General features: G+C 50.0%; 1 protein-coding gene across 1 annotated transcript in view; it reads left to right on the forward strand.

Moving 5' to 3' along the window:
• The window catches only part of LOC139422829 (tetratricopeptide repeat protein 28-like), a 137,870-nt gene that overhangs the window by 65,236 nt on the left and 58,655 nt on the right, over positions 1–13,979 (forward strand). The window contains exon 3 of the mRNA XM_071174223.1: positions 13,737–13,884. Coding sequence (XP_071030324.1) covers positions 13,737–13,884 — 148 coding nt within the window. The remainder of the gene's footprint in view (positions 1–13,736; positions 13,885–13,979) is intronic.

The following is a 13,979-nucleotide window of genomic DNA, read 5'->3' on the forward strand; positions in this document are numbered from 1 at the left end:
ACAGAACATACCCACTCTCAGCAATGAACTCCCAGCAAAACTCTCTATCACAAACAATCGCTCAGCAATGACCTCAGCAAAATCTCTCTAGCAAAATCTCTCTCAGCAATCCCTACCTCCAAAATCTCCCTCCTGAACAGAACACTGGCTTTTATATAGCTTCAGAATGAATGTAACTGGAGACAGCTGTGTCTTGACGAGGGGGCGGGGTCAGCTCTCCAATTAGCCCTGGAGTCGACCAATCAGCTGCTTGAGGGATTTCAGGAAGCCATTTCCTGAAATAAAACACATGCAAATACACAAACTACAACACAAACTGGGGAACGTAACACGCCCACCACAAAAATTGCAAACCTAGTTTTGCAATAACAAAAGCCATCGCTTCCCCAGTTAGTAAACCCGTGATAGAGCGTCAGCAACCACATTCGCTGAGCCCTTCACATAAGCTATCTGTACATTATCCTTGTACAATCAGAGCCCACCGCATAAGGCGGCGGTTCTGGTTGTACATTTGCTTCAAGAACACCAATGGATTATGGTCCGTGAAGACCATAACAGGCAAGGCACTGGAGCCCACATATACCTCAAAGAACTGTAAGGCAAGCAATAAAGCCAGCGTCTCTTGTTCAATTGTAGAGTATCTTGACTGACACGAGTTGAACTTACGGGAGAAGAAACTGACGGGCCGATCCACTCCGTCTTCATCTTCCTGTAAGAGAACTGCACCCACCCCCACTATACTAGCATCTACCTCCAACTTAAAAGGTTTGTCAAAGTTGGGGGCGGCAAGCACTGGGGCACTACAAAGTAGCGCTTTAGCGGACTCAAAAGTGTAGTTACAGTCCTTGGACCACTTGAATGGTACCTTGGGACTAAGCAGAGATGAAAGGGGAGCTACTACCGTCGAGAAATTCTTAAAGAAGGTACGATAGTACCCTACCATCTCCAGGAATCTGCGCAACTGGCGGCGAGTAGTGGGAGCAGGAAAAGCAACAATTGCTTCCACTTTGCCAGTTACTGGGCGCACTTGACCTCGCCCCACTTGTTTCCCTAAGTAAGTCACTGTAGCCTTCCCAAACTCACACTTGGCCAAATTGAGGGTTAAAGAAGCATTCTCCAACCGCTGAAACACACTTTTCAAAGTGGAGAGATGATCAGACCAAGTAGACGAATGAATCACCACATCATCAAGGTAAGCAGTACAATTTGGCAGATCTGCAAACACAATGTTAACTAGCCGCTGAAAAGTAGCAGGTGCATTACACATGCCAAAGGGCATCACAGTGTATTGTACGAAGTTATCTGGCGTAACAAAAGCCGATATGTCAGAAGCTCGAGAGGTCAGAGGCACCTGCCAATAACCTTTTAGCAAATCTAACTTACTAACTAACGTAAGCAGCAGAGCCAATTCTATCAATACAGTCATCTAAGCGAGGTAGAGGAAAAGAATCAGACTTTGTAACTGCATTTACGCGACGATAGTCCGTACATAAGCGGGATGTACCGTCAGGCTTAGGAACAAGAATACATGGGGAACTCCAGGAGCTGTTACTGGGTTTTGCCATGTCATTCTGTAATAAATAAGCTACCTCACTTTTCATTACCTCCCTTTTCTTAGCATTAACCCGGTATGGATGCTGACGTATAGGAACAGCGTTCCCCACATCCACGTCATGTTCCAAGATGGATGTGCGACTTGGAATGTCCTGAAACACACTGAGAAAACTGTTTATCAACAGGATAAGATCCTTAGTTTGATCATTATCCAAATGTTCCATTTGAGAGGGTAACTTCTTCAGCATCTCTGAATTACATAGGCGTTCACCTTGCTGTAACGTATGGCGTAACTCCAACCCGTCCTCCTTATCCTCATCTAGGTCCCAGCCAGGCTTCAGCACCACCGCAGCCACACTGGAGACGGCGGGCTGGACCGGCTTACTTGAGGAGCTGTCGGGAGAATCGCGCACATAATACGTTTTCAGCATGTTAACATGACACACACAGGAAGAACGCCTTCGATCTGGTGTCTTTATCACATAATTGGTGTCATTGATTTTCTTTTCCACCAGATATGGTCCAGAAAAACGTGCTGACAGAGATGAGCCCGGGATTGGCAACAAAACTAAAACTTGATCCCCTAGTGCAAATGAACGGCCAACAGCCTTTTTGTCATAATGCAACTTCATGCGTTTTTGAGACGAGGAGAGAGACTTTTGGGCTAACGCACATGCGCTGTGCAGTCTCTCCCGCATCTTACTGACATATTCCAACACATTTTTAGGGGCGCTACTGGGTGTAGGAGATAAGATATGCTCCTTCAAAACTTTAAGCGGACCCCGTGGGGTGTGTCCAAACACAAGGTCAGCAGGGCTGAACCCTAAGGATTCTTGTATCGTTTCCCTTATAGCAAATAGGACAAAGGGCACCCCCTCATCCCAATCAGTACTGGTATCCATACAATACTTGCGTAGCATTGTCTTCAGCGTCTGATGCCAGCGTTCTAGAGCCCCTTGACTCTCTGGATGATACAGACTAGAGACCTGATGGGAAATACACAATGTCTTTAACACATTTGAAAACAGTTTAGACATGAAGTTGGATCCCTGATCAGTTTGGATTACTTTAGGGAGTCCAAACGTAGAGAAGAACTTCACTAGTGCCTTCACCACAGTCTTAGCCGTTATAGTACGGAGAGGAATAGCCTCTGGGTATCGAGTAGCACTGCACATTATTGTTAGTAGGAACTGGTTACCTGACCTGGTTTTCGGCAATGGACCTACACAATCAATTATCACTCTTTCAAACGGTTCCCCCACCACAGGAATCGGGCAGAGTGGCGCTCGTGGAACTGTTTGATTCACTTTCTCAGTGAGTTGACATATGTGACATGTTTTACAAAATTGGACCACGTCAGACTTCAAACCTGGCCAGAAGAAATGACGAAGGACCCGGTTATAAGTCTTTGTGATCCCCAAGTGTCCAGACCACGCCTGGTCATGGGCGAGTGACAGCACCTGCTGTCGAAACGGTGTAGGAACAACCACTTGACACACTTCACTCCAGTCATTAATGGTGTCATGAGATGCCCATTTACGCATCAAAACTCCTGCTTCCATAAAGTAGGCGGTCTCTCTAGTTTTAGCTTCCTCAATGGAAATTACCGAAGCAAAACACTTGCGAAGACTGGTGTCTTCTTTTTGACATTCAATCACCTTCTCAGGGGTGACAGACAAAAGAATGTCATGTAATTGGGGCACAATTTCGTTTTCCCCTGCCTTAGTTTTTACGGGGGTAAAAACTGTCGGCATTGCAGAAGGCATACTCGGTGCATGGTCTTCTACCTCAACGTTCTCAAAAATAGAACTAGCCAAATCCACCACATCTCCTAGCTTGCGAGATTGTGCCCTCGTTAACACACAAGCAGGAAAGACATGTGGAAATGCTTGAACCAATTTCTCATCTGTAGTTCTGATTTCTGGATTGTCTACTACCTCTAACACAGGAATGACATTACCACCAGCAATATCATTCCCTAGTAGCAATGTGACTCCTTTTACTGGCAGTGTAGATACTACACCAACACGGAAACGTCCTGATACCAAGTCTGACACTAAGTGGACCCAGTGTAATGGTACAGGTACGGTTTTTGTCTCTATCCCCTGTAATATGACATGTGAGCCACAATACGTTTCAGGAGACCAGGGTAAAACATCAGTAATGATTACTGACTGCGCCGCCCCAGTGTCTCGTAGGATTTGGATAGGCTTTTGATCAGCTTGTTCTCCTGTTAAGGAAACATAACCGGCAGAGATAAACGGAGCATAGACAGGATCCGGTTTCTCAAATGCTGAATCAACAACTCGATCCAATGGACGAGCCAAAGACTTGACTAAACCCAAACTTTTCATTTTTGGGGACGGTGACTGGGACTGTTTCGGTTTATTTTTCAAAACTGGGCAGTCCGCAATCACGTGACCCTTTTGGTGACAGTAAAAACATTCACGGACTTCATGAAAAGGCTTAGGGTTTTCAGAGGAAAAGCGACCTGAACGAGGAACTGATGACGTAATCGTCCGGCCTTCAAAACGAGGTGCACCAAAGACAGTCTTGTGTGTCAAAGCATACTCATCTGCCAACACTGCTGCTTGGGCCAATGTCACCACCTTCTGTTCATTTAAATGAACTACAATTCTATCTGGGAGGTTGCCTTTAAAGTCCTCCAACAGCATCAACTCCTTAATATCAGCAAAGGTGTTAGCTTTGCTGGCTGAACACCAGCGACTAAACAGAGACTCTTTGTCCCTAGCAAATTCAACAAATGTACGGTGAGAGGGTTTCTTGTGGTTCCTGAAGCGCTGTCTATAAGCTTCAGGCACCAACTCATAAGCCCGCAACACGGTAGTTTTAACTGTATTGTAGTGTAAACTGTCTTCCAGGGAGAGAGCAGCTACTACTTCCTGGGCTTTCCCAGACAATTTACATTGTAACAGGAGCGGCCAAACCTTGAGTGGCCAATGCAGCGCAGCGGCTACACGCTCAAACGCAGAGAAATAAGAATCAACTTCCGACTCTCGGAATGGAGGGACTAAAGCTATGTTTTTACTCACATCGAAGTGGGTTGGATGATGAGCAGCTTGTGGAGTCGCACTGGAGCGAGCCTCTAGCTCCAGTTGTCGGATCCTCACCTCCTTGTCAGCTTCTATTTTCCTAATTTCAAGTTCAAAATTCATCTGTCTCTCTTTATCTTTTTGCTCCATTTCTAACCGAGCCAGCCTCACCTTCAGCCTAGCAGTTCCATCTGAACGACCCGAAGCAGAAGATAAAGGATCGAATCGGGGCAATGTAAAAGGGGTACGAGGAACCCCTTCCTCCGCCCTGTCCTCCGACTTGGCATCGGAAGGTCTACCCGTCTCCTCTCCTTGCAATGAGAGAATCCGTTCTCTCACTAAACCCTCCCTGACTAGCAACAAAAGCTCAGCCTTTAGGGCTTTCTCAGGGACAACAAATCCATAATGGTCAGCTATAGCTATAAGGTCTACTTTACGAAACCTCACCAAACAATCAATAGAGGGCGCTTCAAAAAACTTAGAGATGGCTGATGCAGCCATCTTATACAATGCAGTCTCCTGAACACACTAACTAAACAAGTCATCCAAACTCACAACCTACCATCACACCTCAATCACTAACCACAGAGAGCTCAGAGCAGCAGGGTCCGGTGGGTTTAATGGAAAGATCCCGGATGAGCCCCCATTATGTTACGCACGCCTCTATGAAGAGGGAACGCAACACCCTGCTACAACTAAACTCTCTGTGAAGTGAAAAAGGTATGGACTGTAGGTGCGAGTAAGGATGACAACAGGCAGAATGTGGTACCGTTTACAAGGACTTTATTCCTTTACACTGTAATATGGGGAAAAGGGGCTGGACGGAACCAAAGCAAAGAAAGTAAATCTCAAAGCCCCCCCCCTCTCCTATCTTACCTGCCTACCCACTACTTACCTAATTTAGCACCACCTGGTGCCCTAACCAAAATACAGGGAGTGGTCCACCCAGGTCTTACCTAGTGTGCCTAGACAGTGAATATACTACGGGTATATGTATGCCCGCGGGCCTCTTGCCTAAGCACTCCCAAGGTGCCTTCCCCTTCTCCCCTGGGAACAAATGAAACAGAATATTAAACAATTTCACAAACAAACTAAGAAACAAAGTACATCAAATAAGCTCTATCTGAGCAACAAACTCACAGAACATACCCACTCTCAGCAATGAACTCCCAGCAAAACTCTCTATCACAAACAATCGCTCAGCAATGACCTCAGCAAAATCTCTCTAGCAAAATCTCTCTCAGCAATCCCTACCTCCAAAATCTCCCTCCTGAACAGAACACTGGCTTTTATATAGCTTCAGAATGAATGTAACTGGAGACAGCTGTGTCTTGACGAGGGGGCGGGGTCAGCTCTCCAATTAGCCCTGGAGTCGACCAATCAGCTGCTTGAGGGATTTCAGGAAGCCATTTCCTGAAATAAAACACATGCAAATACACAAACTACAACACAAACTGGGGAACGTAACAAGCTGCAAGAGAGGAGAGAGAAAGAGGTAGAGCTGAGTGAGAGGAGAGAGAAGGAGGTAGAGCTGAGTGAGAGGAGAGAGAACGAGGTAGAGCTGAGAGAGAGGAGAGAGAAAGAGGTAGAGCTGAGAGAGAGGAGAGAGAACGAGGTAGAGCTGAGTGAGAGGAGAGAGAACGAGGTAGAGCTGAGAGAGAGGAGAGAGAACGAGGTAGAGCTGAGAGAGGGGAGAGAGAACGAGGTAGAGCTGAGAGAGAGGAGAGAGAACGAGGTAGATCTGAGAGAGAGGAGAGAGAACGAGGTAGATCTGAGAGAGAGGAGAGAGAACGAGGTAGAGCTGAGAGAGAGGAGAGAGAACGAGGTAGAGCTGAGAGAGAGGAGAGAGAACGAGGTAGATCTGAGAGAGAGGAGAGAGAACGAGGTAGAGCTGAGAGAGAGGAGAGAGAACGAGGTAGAGCTGAGAGAGAGGAGAGAGAACGAGGGAGAGCTGAGAGAGAGGAGAGAGAACGAGGTAGAGCTGAGAGAGAGGAGAGAGAACTAGGTAGAGCTGAGAGAGAGGAGAGAGAACGAGGTAGAGCTGAGAGAGAGGAGAGAGAACGAGGTAGAGCTGAGAGAGAGGAGAGAGAACGAGGTAGAGCTGAGAGAGAGGAGAGAGAACGAGGTAGAGCTGAGAGAGAGGAGAGAGAACGAGGTAGAGAGGAGAGAGAACGAGGTAGAGCTGAGTGAGAGGAGAGAGAACGAGGTATAATTGAAAGGCCGACGTCGGCTGATATAACAGGTCTTTTGTTCAATGTCTCCCTCACTCACTGTGGATGTAGGATGTAAACAGTAGCTGGGTCTACCTCTATAGACTAGTTGGGATATATTGACAGTTAGCTGTACATTACTGAATGGTGCTGGTTGGTAGAGTGAGTGTGCATGCATTGATAGGTGTGTAACAGGGTTGGTAATGTGTCCACTTCACACTGCAGAAGTATGTATTCAAAGTTGATGTATTGCTATTGGTGGGTGGAATTGACATATCAATAAGGTGTTATGCCATTGGTCATGCTTGCAGATAGGGGGAGATTGTGAATGTCACTTCTTCCCAGTCTGATCATTCAGTACAAACGGTAGGTCACATTCTGAAATACTGTATTATTTATCCTTCTCTGTGGTCTGGTCATCACCTATTGACTCACAACAAACAGAAAAGCTTCAAAAGGCCCAGTCAATCTCGCACGCACACACACACACACGCACGCACACACACACACGCACGCACGCACGCACGCACACACACACACACACACGCACACACACACACGCGCGCACGCACGCGCACGCACGCACACGCACGCACGCACACACACACGCACGCACGCACGCACATGCACACACGCACTCATGCACATACACACACGCACGCACGCACGCACATACACACACACACGCACGCACGCACGCACATACACACACACACACACACACACGCACATGCACACACGCACTCATGCACATACACTCACGCACGCACGCACATACACACACACACACACGCACGCACGCACACACACGCACGCACGCACGCACATGCACACACGCACTCATGCACATACACACACACACGCACGCACGCACACACACACACACACACACACACTGGCGTCCTACTTTACTTCACTAGCGGGCGTCAATAGCACTTCTTTGACACACACACTCATTTATTCCCCATGTGACCCAAAGGAATTCCCTTATTTTTCTCTTCCCTCTGGCAGCCTGACTGTTTAGCGGGGCTGCTAGCAGATTGTAACAGTGAGAGAGGTCAGAGCTAGAGAGTCACAGCAAGGGCACCTGGGATTGAGAAGAGGGGTCAAAGTTGAAAGTTCTGTATTTTGAATGTACAATTAGTTGTTGCTTTTTCATTTAGGCTACCCCTCTGCTTCATTCTCCCTTATGTCAAATCAGCTAATGACCCCATTCCCCAAGAGAGAGAAGAGGGGAAGAGAGGTTTAAATACTGATCAATAAATTCCTACCTTCCCCCAACCTCCCCTCCTCTCCTCATCTCATCATAGATCACTGCTCTCTCTGTCTCTCCTCTCTCTCTCTCTCTCTGTTCCCACTCTCTCCTCTGTCTCTCCTCTCTCTCTATCTCTCTCTCTCTCTCTCTCTCTCTCTGTTCCCACTCTCTCTCCTCTCTCTCTCTCTCTCTCTCTCTCTCTGTTCTCACTCTCTCCTCTGTCTCTCTCGCTCTCTCTCTCTCTCTCTCTCTCTCTCTCTCTCTCTCTGTCCCCACTCTCTCCTCTGTCTCTCCTCTCTCTGTCTCTCCTCCTCTCTCTCTCTCTCTCTCTCTGTCTGTCCCCACTCTCTCCTCTCTCTCCTCTCTCTGTCTCTCCTCCTCTCTCTCTCTCTCTCTCTCTCTCTCTCTGTCCCCACTCTCCTCTGTCTCTCCTCTCTCTCTCTCTCGCTCTCTCTCTCTCTCTCTCTCTCTCTCTGTCCCACTCTCTCCTCTGTCTCTCCTCTCTCTCTCTCTCTCTCTCTCTCTCTCTCTCTCTCTCTCTCTCTCTCTCTCTCTCTCTCTCTCTCTGTCCCCACTCTCTCCTCTGTCTCTCTCTCTCTCTCTCTCTCTCTCTCTCTCTCTCTCTCTCTCTATCTCTCTCTTTCTCTCTCTCTCTCTTTCTCTCTCTTTCTCTCTCTCTCTCTCTCTCTGTTCCCACTCTCTCCCCCCCTCAGTACTACTGTAATTTACTTCTTAATTAGCGTTAAATTCTCCACTTAGTGAGAGGAGCAGCTGGTCCTAAGGGCACCAGGGAGAGAGACGCTGCACAGTTCAGTAAGACTCAGGGCAAATAGAGGCTTAGTCTCATTTAAATGTATGAACCAGTCAATGTATTCCAAAACTTCTTGTTGTTATATCTCTCTCATGCAGACACAGTATTCTCAGACTGTGAGTAATAGGTTTTGTTTGGTTTTACTGCACTTAAGGTAGATAATGGGGATGGTGTATTGGTGTGGTGAAGCACACCAATAGAGTTGAGGAGTTGAGTTGAGTTGTGCTAGATATTAAGCTATGCATCATGAACCAGTATTGAGTCTCTCAGTTGACACACAGTCCCTGCTTCTAAAACATGAACCTGTCTTGTCTGCTCTGCTTGTCCTTTATCTCTCCCTCCCTCTTTCCCTCTATCCCACCGCTCTCTCTCCTTCTCTCCCTCCCTCTTTCCCCTCTATCCCACCCCTCTCTCTCCTTCTCTCCCTCCCTCTTTCCCTCTATCCCACCCCTCTCTCTCCTTCTCTCCCTCCCTCTTTCCCTCTATCCCACCCCTCTCTCTCCTTCTCTCCCTCCCTCTTTCCCTCTATCCCACCCTCTCTCTCCTTCTCTCCCTCCCTCTTTCCCTCTATCCCACCCCTCTCTCTCCTTCTCTCCCTCCCTCTTTCCCCTCTATCCCACCCCTCTCTCTTCTTCTCTCCCTCCCTCTTTCCCTCTATCCCACCCCTCTCTCTCCTTCTCTCCCTCCCTCTTTCCCTCTATCCCACCGCTCTCTCTCCTTCTCTCCCTCTTTCCCTCTATCCCACCGCTCTCTCTCCTTCTCTCCTTCTCTCCCTCTTTCCCTCTATCCCACCCCTCTCTCTCCTTCTCTCCCTCTTTCCCTCTATCCCACCGCTCTCTCCTTCTCTCCCTCCCTCTTTCCCTCTATCCCACCGCTCTCTCTCGTTCTCTCCCTCCCTCTTTCCCCTCTATCCCACCCCTCTCTCCCTTTCTCTCTCTCCCTCTTTCCTTGTCTCTCCACTCATCTCTCACCTATGTCTCTCCCCCTCTCTCTCCTTCTCTCCCTCCCTCTTTCCCCTCTATCCCACCCCTCTCTCTCCTTCTCTCCCTCCCTCTTTCCCCTCTATCCCACCCCTCTCTCTCCTTCTCTCCCTCCCTCTTTCCCCTCTATCCCACCCCTCTCTCTCCTTCTCTCCCTCCCTCTTTCCCCTCTATCCCATCCCTCTCTCTCCTTCTCTCCCTCCCTCTTTCCCTCTATCCCACCGCTCTCTCTCCTTCTCTCCCTCCCTCTTTCCTCTCTATCCCACCCCTCTCTCTCCTTCTCTCCCTCCCTCTTTCCCTCTATCCCACCCCTCTCTCTCCTTCTCTCCCTCCCTCCTTCCCTCTATCCCACCCCTCTCTCTCCTTCTCTCCCTCCCTCTTTCCCTCTATCCCACCGCTCTCTCTCGTTCTCTCCCTCCCTCTTTCCCCTCTATCCCACCCCTCTCTCTCTTTCTCTCTCTCCCTCTTTCCTTGTCTCTCCACTCATCTCTCACCTATGTCTCTCCCCCTCTCTCTCCTTCTCTCCCTCCCTCTTTCCCCTCTATCCCACCCCTCTCTCTCCTTCTCTCCCTCCCTCTTTCCCCTCTATCCCACCCCTCTCTCTCCTTCTCTCCCTCCCTCTTTCCTCTTTTTCCACTCATCTCTCACCTATGTCTCTTCCCCTCTCTCTCCTTCTCTCCCTCCCTCTTTCCCCACTATCCCACCCCTCTCTCTCCTTCTCTCTCTCCCTCTTTCCCACCCCTCTCTCTCCTTCTCTCCCTCCCTCTTTCCCCTCTATCCCACCCCTCTCTCTCCTTCTCTCCCTCCCTCTTTCCCCTCTATCCTACCGCTCTCTCTCCTTCTCTCCCTCCCTCTTTCCCCTCTATCCCCCCTCTCTCTCTCCTTCTCTCCCTCCCTCTTTCCCTCTATCCCACCCCTCTCTCTCCTTCTCTCCCTCCCTCTTTCCCTCTATCCCACCCCTCTCTCTCCTTCTCTCTCCCCCTCTTTCCTTGTCTCTCCACTCATCTCTCACCTATGTCTCTCCCCCTCTCTCTCTTTCTCTATCTCCCCCTCTCTTTCTCTGTTGCGTTGCCATCTGTTCTTGATTAATGGGAGTAAGGAGCGGTAATTGAAGCATCTGTTCATCCAACGTGCATCCTCTGCTCTACACACACACACACACACACACACACACACACACACACACACACACACACACACACACACACACACACCTTGCTCCATGTATGGTATGGATCGGATGGACCCTGGTAAGTGTAACTCCTACCTGAATGGTAGGTCCCGCCAGCAGGTAAAGGGAATATAGATATATCACATAAGGTAGTAAGGGTTCATGGGGTTCTGACAGATCGAAGGGGGGGAGAATAAATGGGGGGGGGGGGGGGAGATGGGGGGGTAGGGGGAGAGAAGAGATGGGGGAGAAGAGATATGGGGAGAGAAGAGATGGGGGGAGAAGAGATGGGGGGGAGAGAAGAGATGGGGGGGAAGAGATACGGGGGGGAGAAGAGATGGGGGAGAGAAGAGATGGGGGAGAAGAGATGGGGGGGAGAAGAGATGGGAGGAGAAGAGATGGGGGAGAAGAGATGGGGGGGAGAAGAGATGGGGGAGATGGGGGGGAGAGAAGAGATGGGGGAGAGAAGAGATGGGGGAGAAGAGATGGGGGAGAAGAGATGGGGGGGAGAAGAGATGGGGAGAGAAGAGATGGGGAGATGGGGGGAGAGAAGAGATGGGGGGGAGATGAGATGGTGTGGGGGGGCTTTGAGTATAGACTGCGCATATGCACACACACACACACTCACTCACACACACACACACACACACACACACACACACACACACACACACACACACACACACACACACACACACACACACACACACACACACACACACACACACACAGTCAGTAGCAGTATTCCTGTAGTGCTAATTGCTGATGTTGCTATAATAGTTTTCCTCTTTCTCTCAACAGTATTATTAGAGTTATTATAAACGTGTTCATTTAAATAACCATTGTTTAATTATTTAATTCCTTTCTTTTTATGCAGACAAAAATGGTTTAATACGTGTACAATCTATTTGACCAAAAATTGATGAGAGAGCAAAATGAGAGGATCAATAGCTCATGGTCCAGTATATCTATTTCCCTCTCTCTCCCCCCTCTCCTTCTCTCTCTCCTTCTCCCTCTCCTTCTATCTCTCCTTCTCTCTCTCCTTCTCCCTCTCCTTCTCTATTTCCTTCTCTCTCTCCTTCTCTCTCTCATTCCCCCCCTCTCATTCTCCCTCTCCTTCTCTCTCTCCCCCTCTCCTTCTCTCTCTCCTTCTCCCTCTCCTTCTCTCTCTCCTTCTCTCCCTCATTCTCTCTCTCCTTCTCCCTCTCCTTCTCTCTTTCCTTCTCTCTCTCCTTCCCCCTCTCCTTCTCCCTCTCCTTCTCTCTCTCCTTCTCCCTCTCCTTCTCTCTTTCCTTCTCTCTCTCCTTCTCCCTCTCCTTCTCTCTCTCCTTCTCTCTCTCCTTCTCCCTCTCCTTCTCTCTCTCCTTCTCTCTCTCCTTCTCCCTCTCCTTCTCTCTCTCCTTCTCTCTCTCCTTCTCCCTCTCCTTCTCTCTTTCCTTCTCTCTCTCCTTCTCTCTCTCCTTCCCCCCCTCCTTCTCCCTCTCCTTCTCCCTCTCTCCTTCTCCCTCTCCTTCTCCCTCTCTCTCCCCCTCTCCTTCTCCCTCTCCTTCTCCCTCTCTCCTCCCTCTCCTTCTCCCTCTCTCCCCCCTCTCCTTCTCCCTCTCCTTCTCTCTCTCCTTCTCCCTCTCCTTCTCTTCTCTCCCTCTCCTTCTCCCTCTCTCCCCCTCTCCTTCTCCCTCTCCTTCTCTCTCTCCTTCTCCCTCTCATTCTCTTCTCTCCTTCTCCCTCTCTCCCCCTCTCCTTCTCCCTCTCCTTCTCTTCTCTCCTTCTCCCTATCCTTCTCCCTCTCGCCCCCTCTCCTTCACCCTCTCTCTCCCCTCTCCTTCTCCCTCTCATTCTCTCTCTCCTTCTCCCTCTCCTTCTCTTCTCTTCCTCTCCTTCTCCCTCTCTCCCCCTCTCCTTCTCCCTCTCCTTCTCTCTCTCCTTCTCCCTCTCATTATCTTCTCTCCTTCTCCCTCTCTCCCCCCTCTCCTTCTCCCTCTCCTTCTCTTCTCTCCTTCTCCCTCTCCTTCTCCCTCTCTCCCCCCTCTCCTTCTCCCTCTCTCCCCCTCTCCTTCTCCCTCTCTCCCCCTCTCCTTATCCCTCTCATTCTCTTCTCTCCTTCTCCCTCTCTCCCCCCTCTCCTTCTCCCTCTCCTTCTCTTCTCTCCTTCTCCCTCTCCTTCTCCCTCCCGCCCCCTCTCCTTCTCCCTCCCTCTCTCTCCCCCTCTCCTTCTCCCTCTCCTTCTCCCTCTCTCTCCCCCCTCTCCTTCTCCCTCTCCTTCTCTCCCCCCTTTCCCTCTCCTTCTCTTCTCTCCTTCTCCCTCTCCTTCTCCCTCTCTCCCCCTCTCTCCCCCTCTCCTTCTCCCTCTCCTTCTCTCTCTCTCCTTCTCCCTCTCTCCCCCCTCTCCTTCTCCCTCTCTCTCCCCCTCTCTCTTCCCCCTCTCTCTCCCCCCTCTCCCTCTCCCTCTCCTTCTCTCCCCCCTTTCCCTCTCCTTCTCTTCTCTCCTTCTCCCTCTCCTTCTCCCTTTCTCTCCCCCATCTCCTTCCCCCTCTCCTTCTCCCTCTCCTTCTCGCTCCCCCTCTCCCTCTCTCTCCCCCCTCTCCTTCCCCCTCTCCTTCTCTCTCTCCTTCTCCCTCTCCTCCCTCTCTCCCCCTCTCCTTCTTCCTCTCTCTCCCCCTCTCCTTCTCCCTCTCTCCCCCCTTTCCTTCTCCCTCCATCAGGCGTACTTCCGTCAGGGCGTGGCCCTGCAGTACCTTGGTCGCCATGCCGACGCCCTGGCAGCATTTGCCTCTGGTCTGGCGCAGGACCCCAAGAGTCTCCAACTATTGGTGGGCATGGTCGAGGCTGCCATGAAGTCCCCACTACGAGGTGGGCTGTGTGTTTTACTTGTGCTCAGGGTCATAACGCAGTATCTGTACAAGCTGAAGCTGCATCTTGTGACATCATCCACGCTGAATCAGACG

This window comes from Oncorhynchus clarkii, chromosome 12 (genome assembly GCF_045791955.1).
Source record: "Oncorhynchus clarkii lewisi isolate Uvic-CL-2024 chromosome 12, UVic_Ocla_1.0, whole genome shotgun sequence".
Taxonomy (NCBI): Eukaryota; Metazoa; Chordata; class Actinopteri; order Salmoniformes; family Salmonidae; genus Oncorhynchus; species Oncorhynchus clarkii.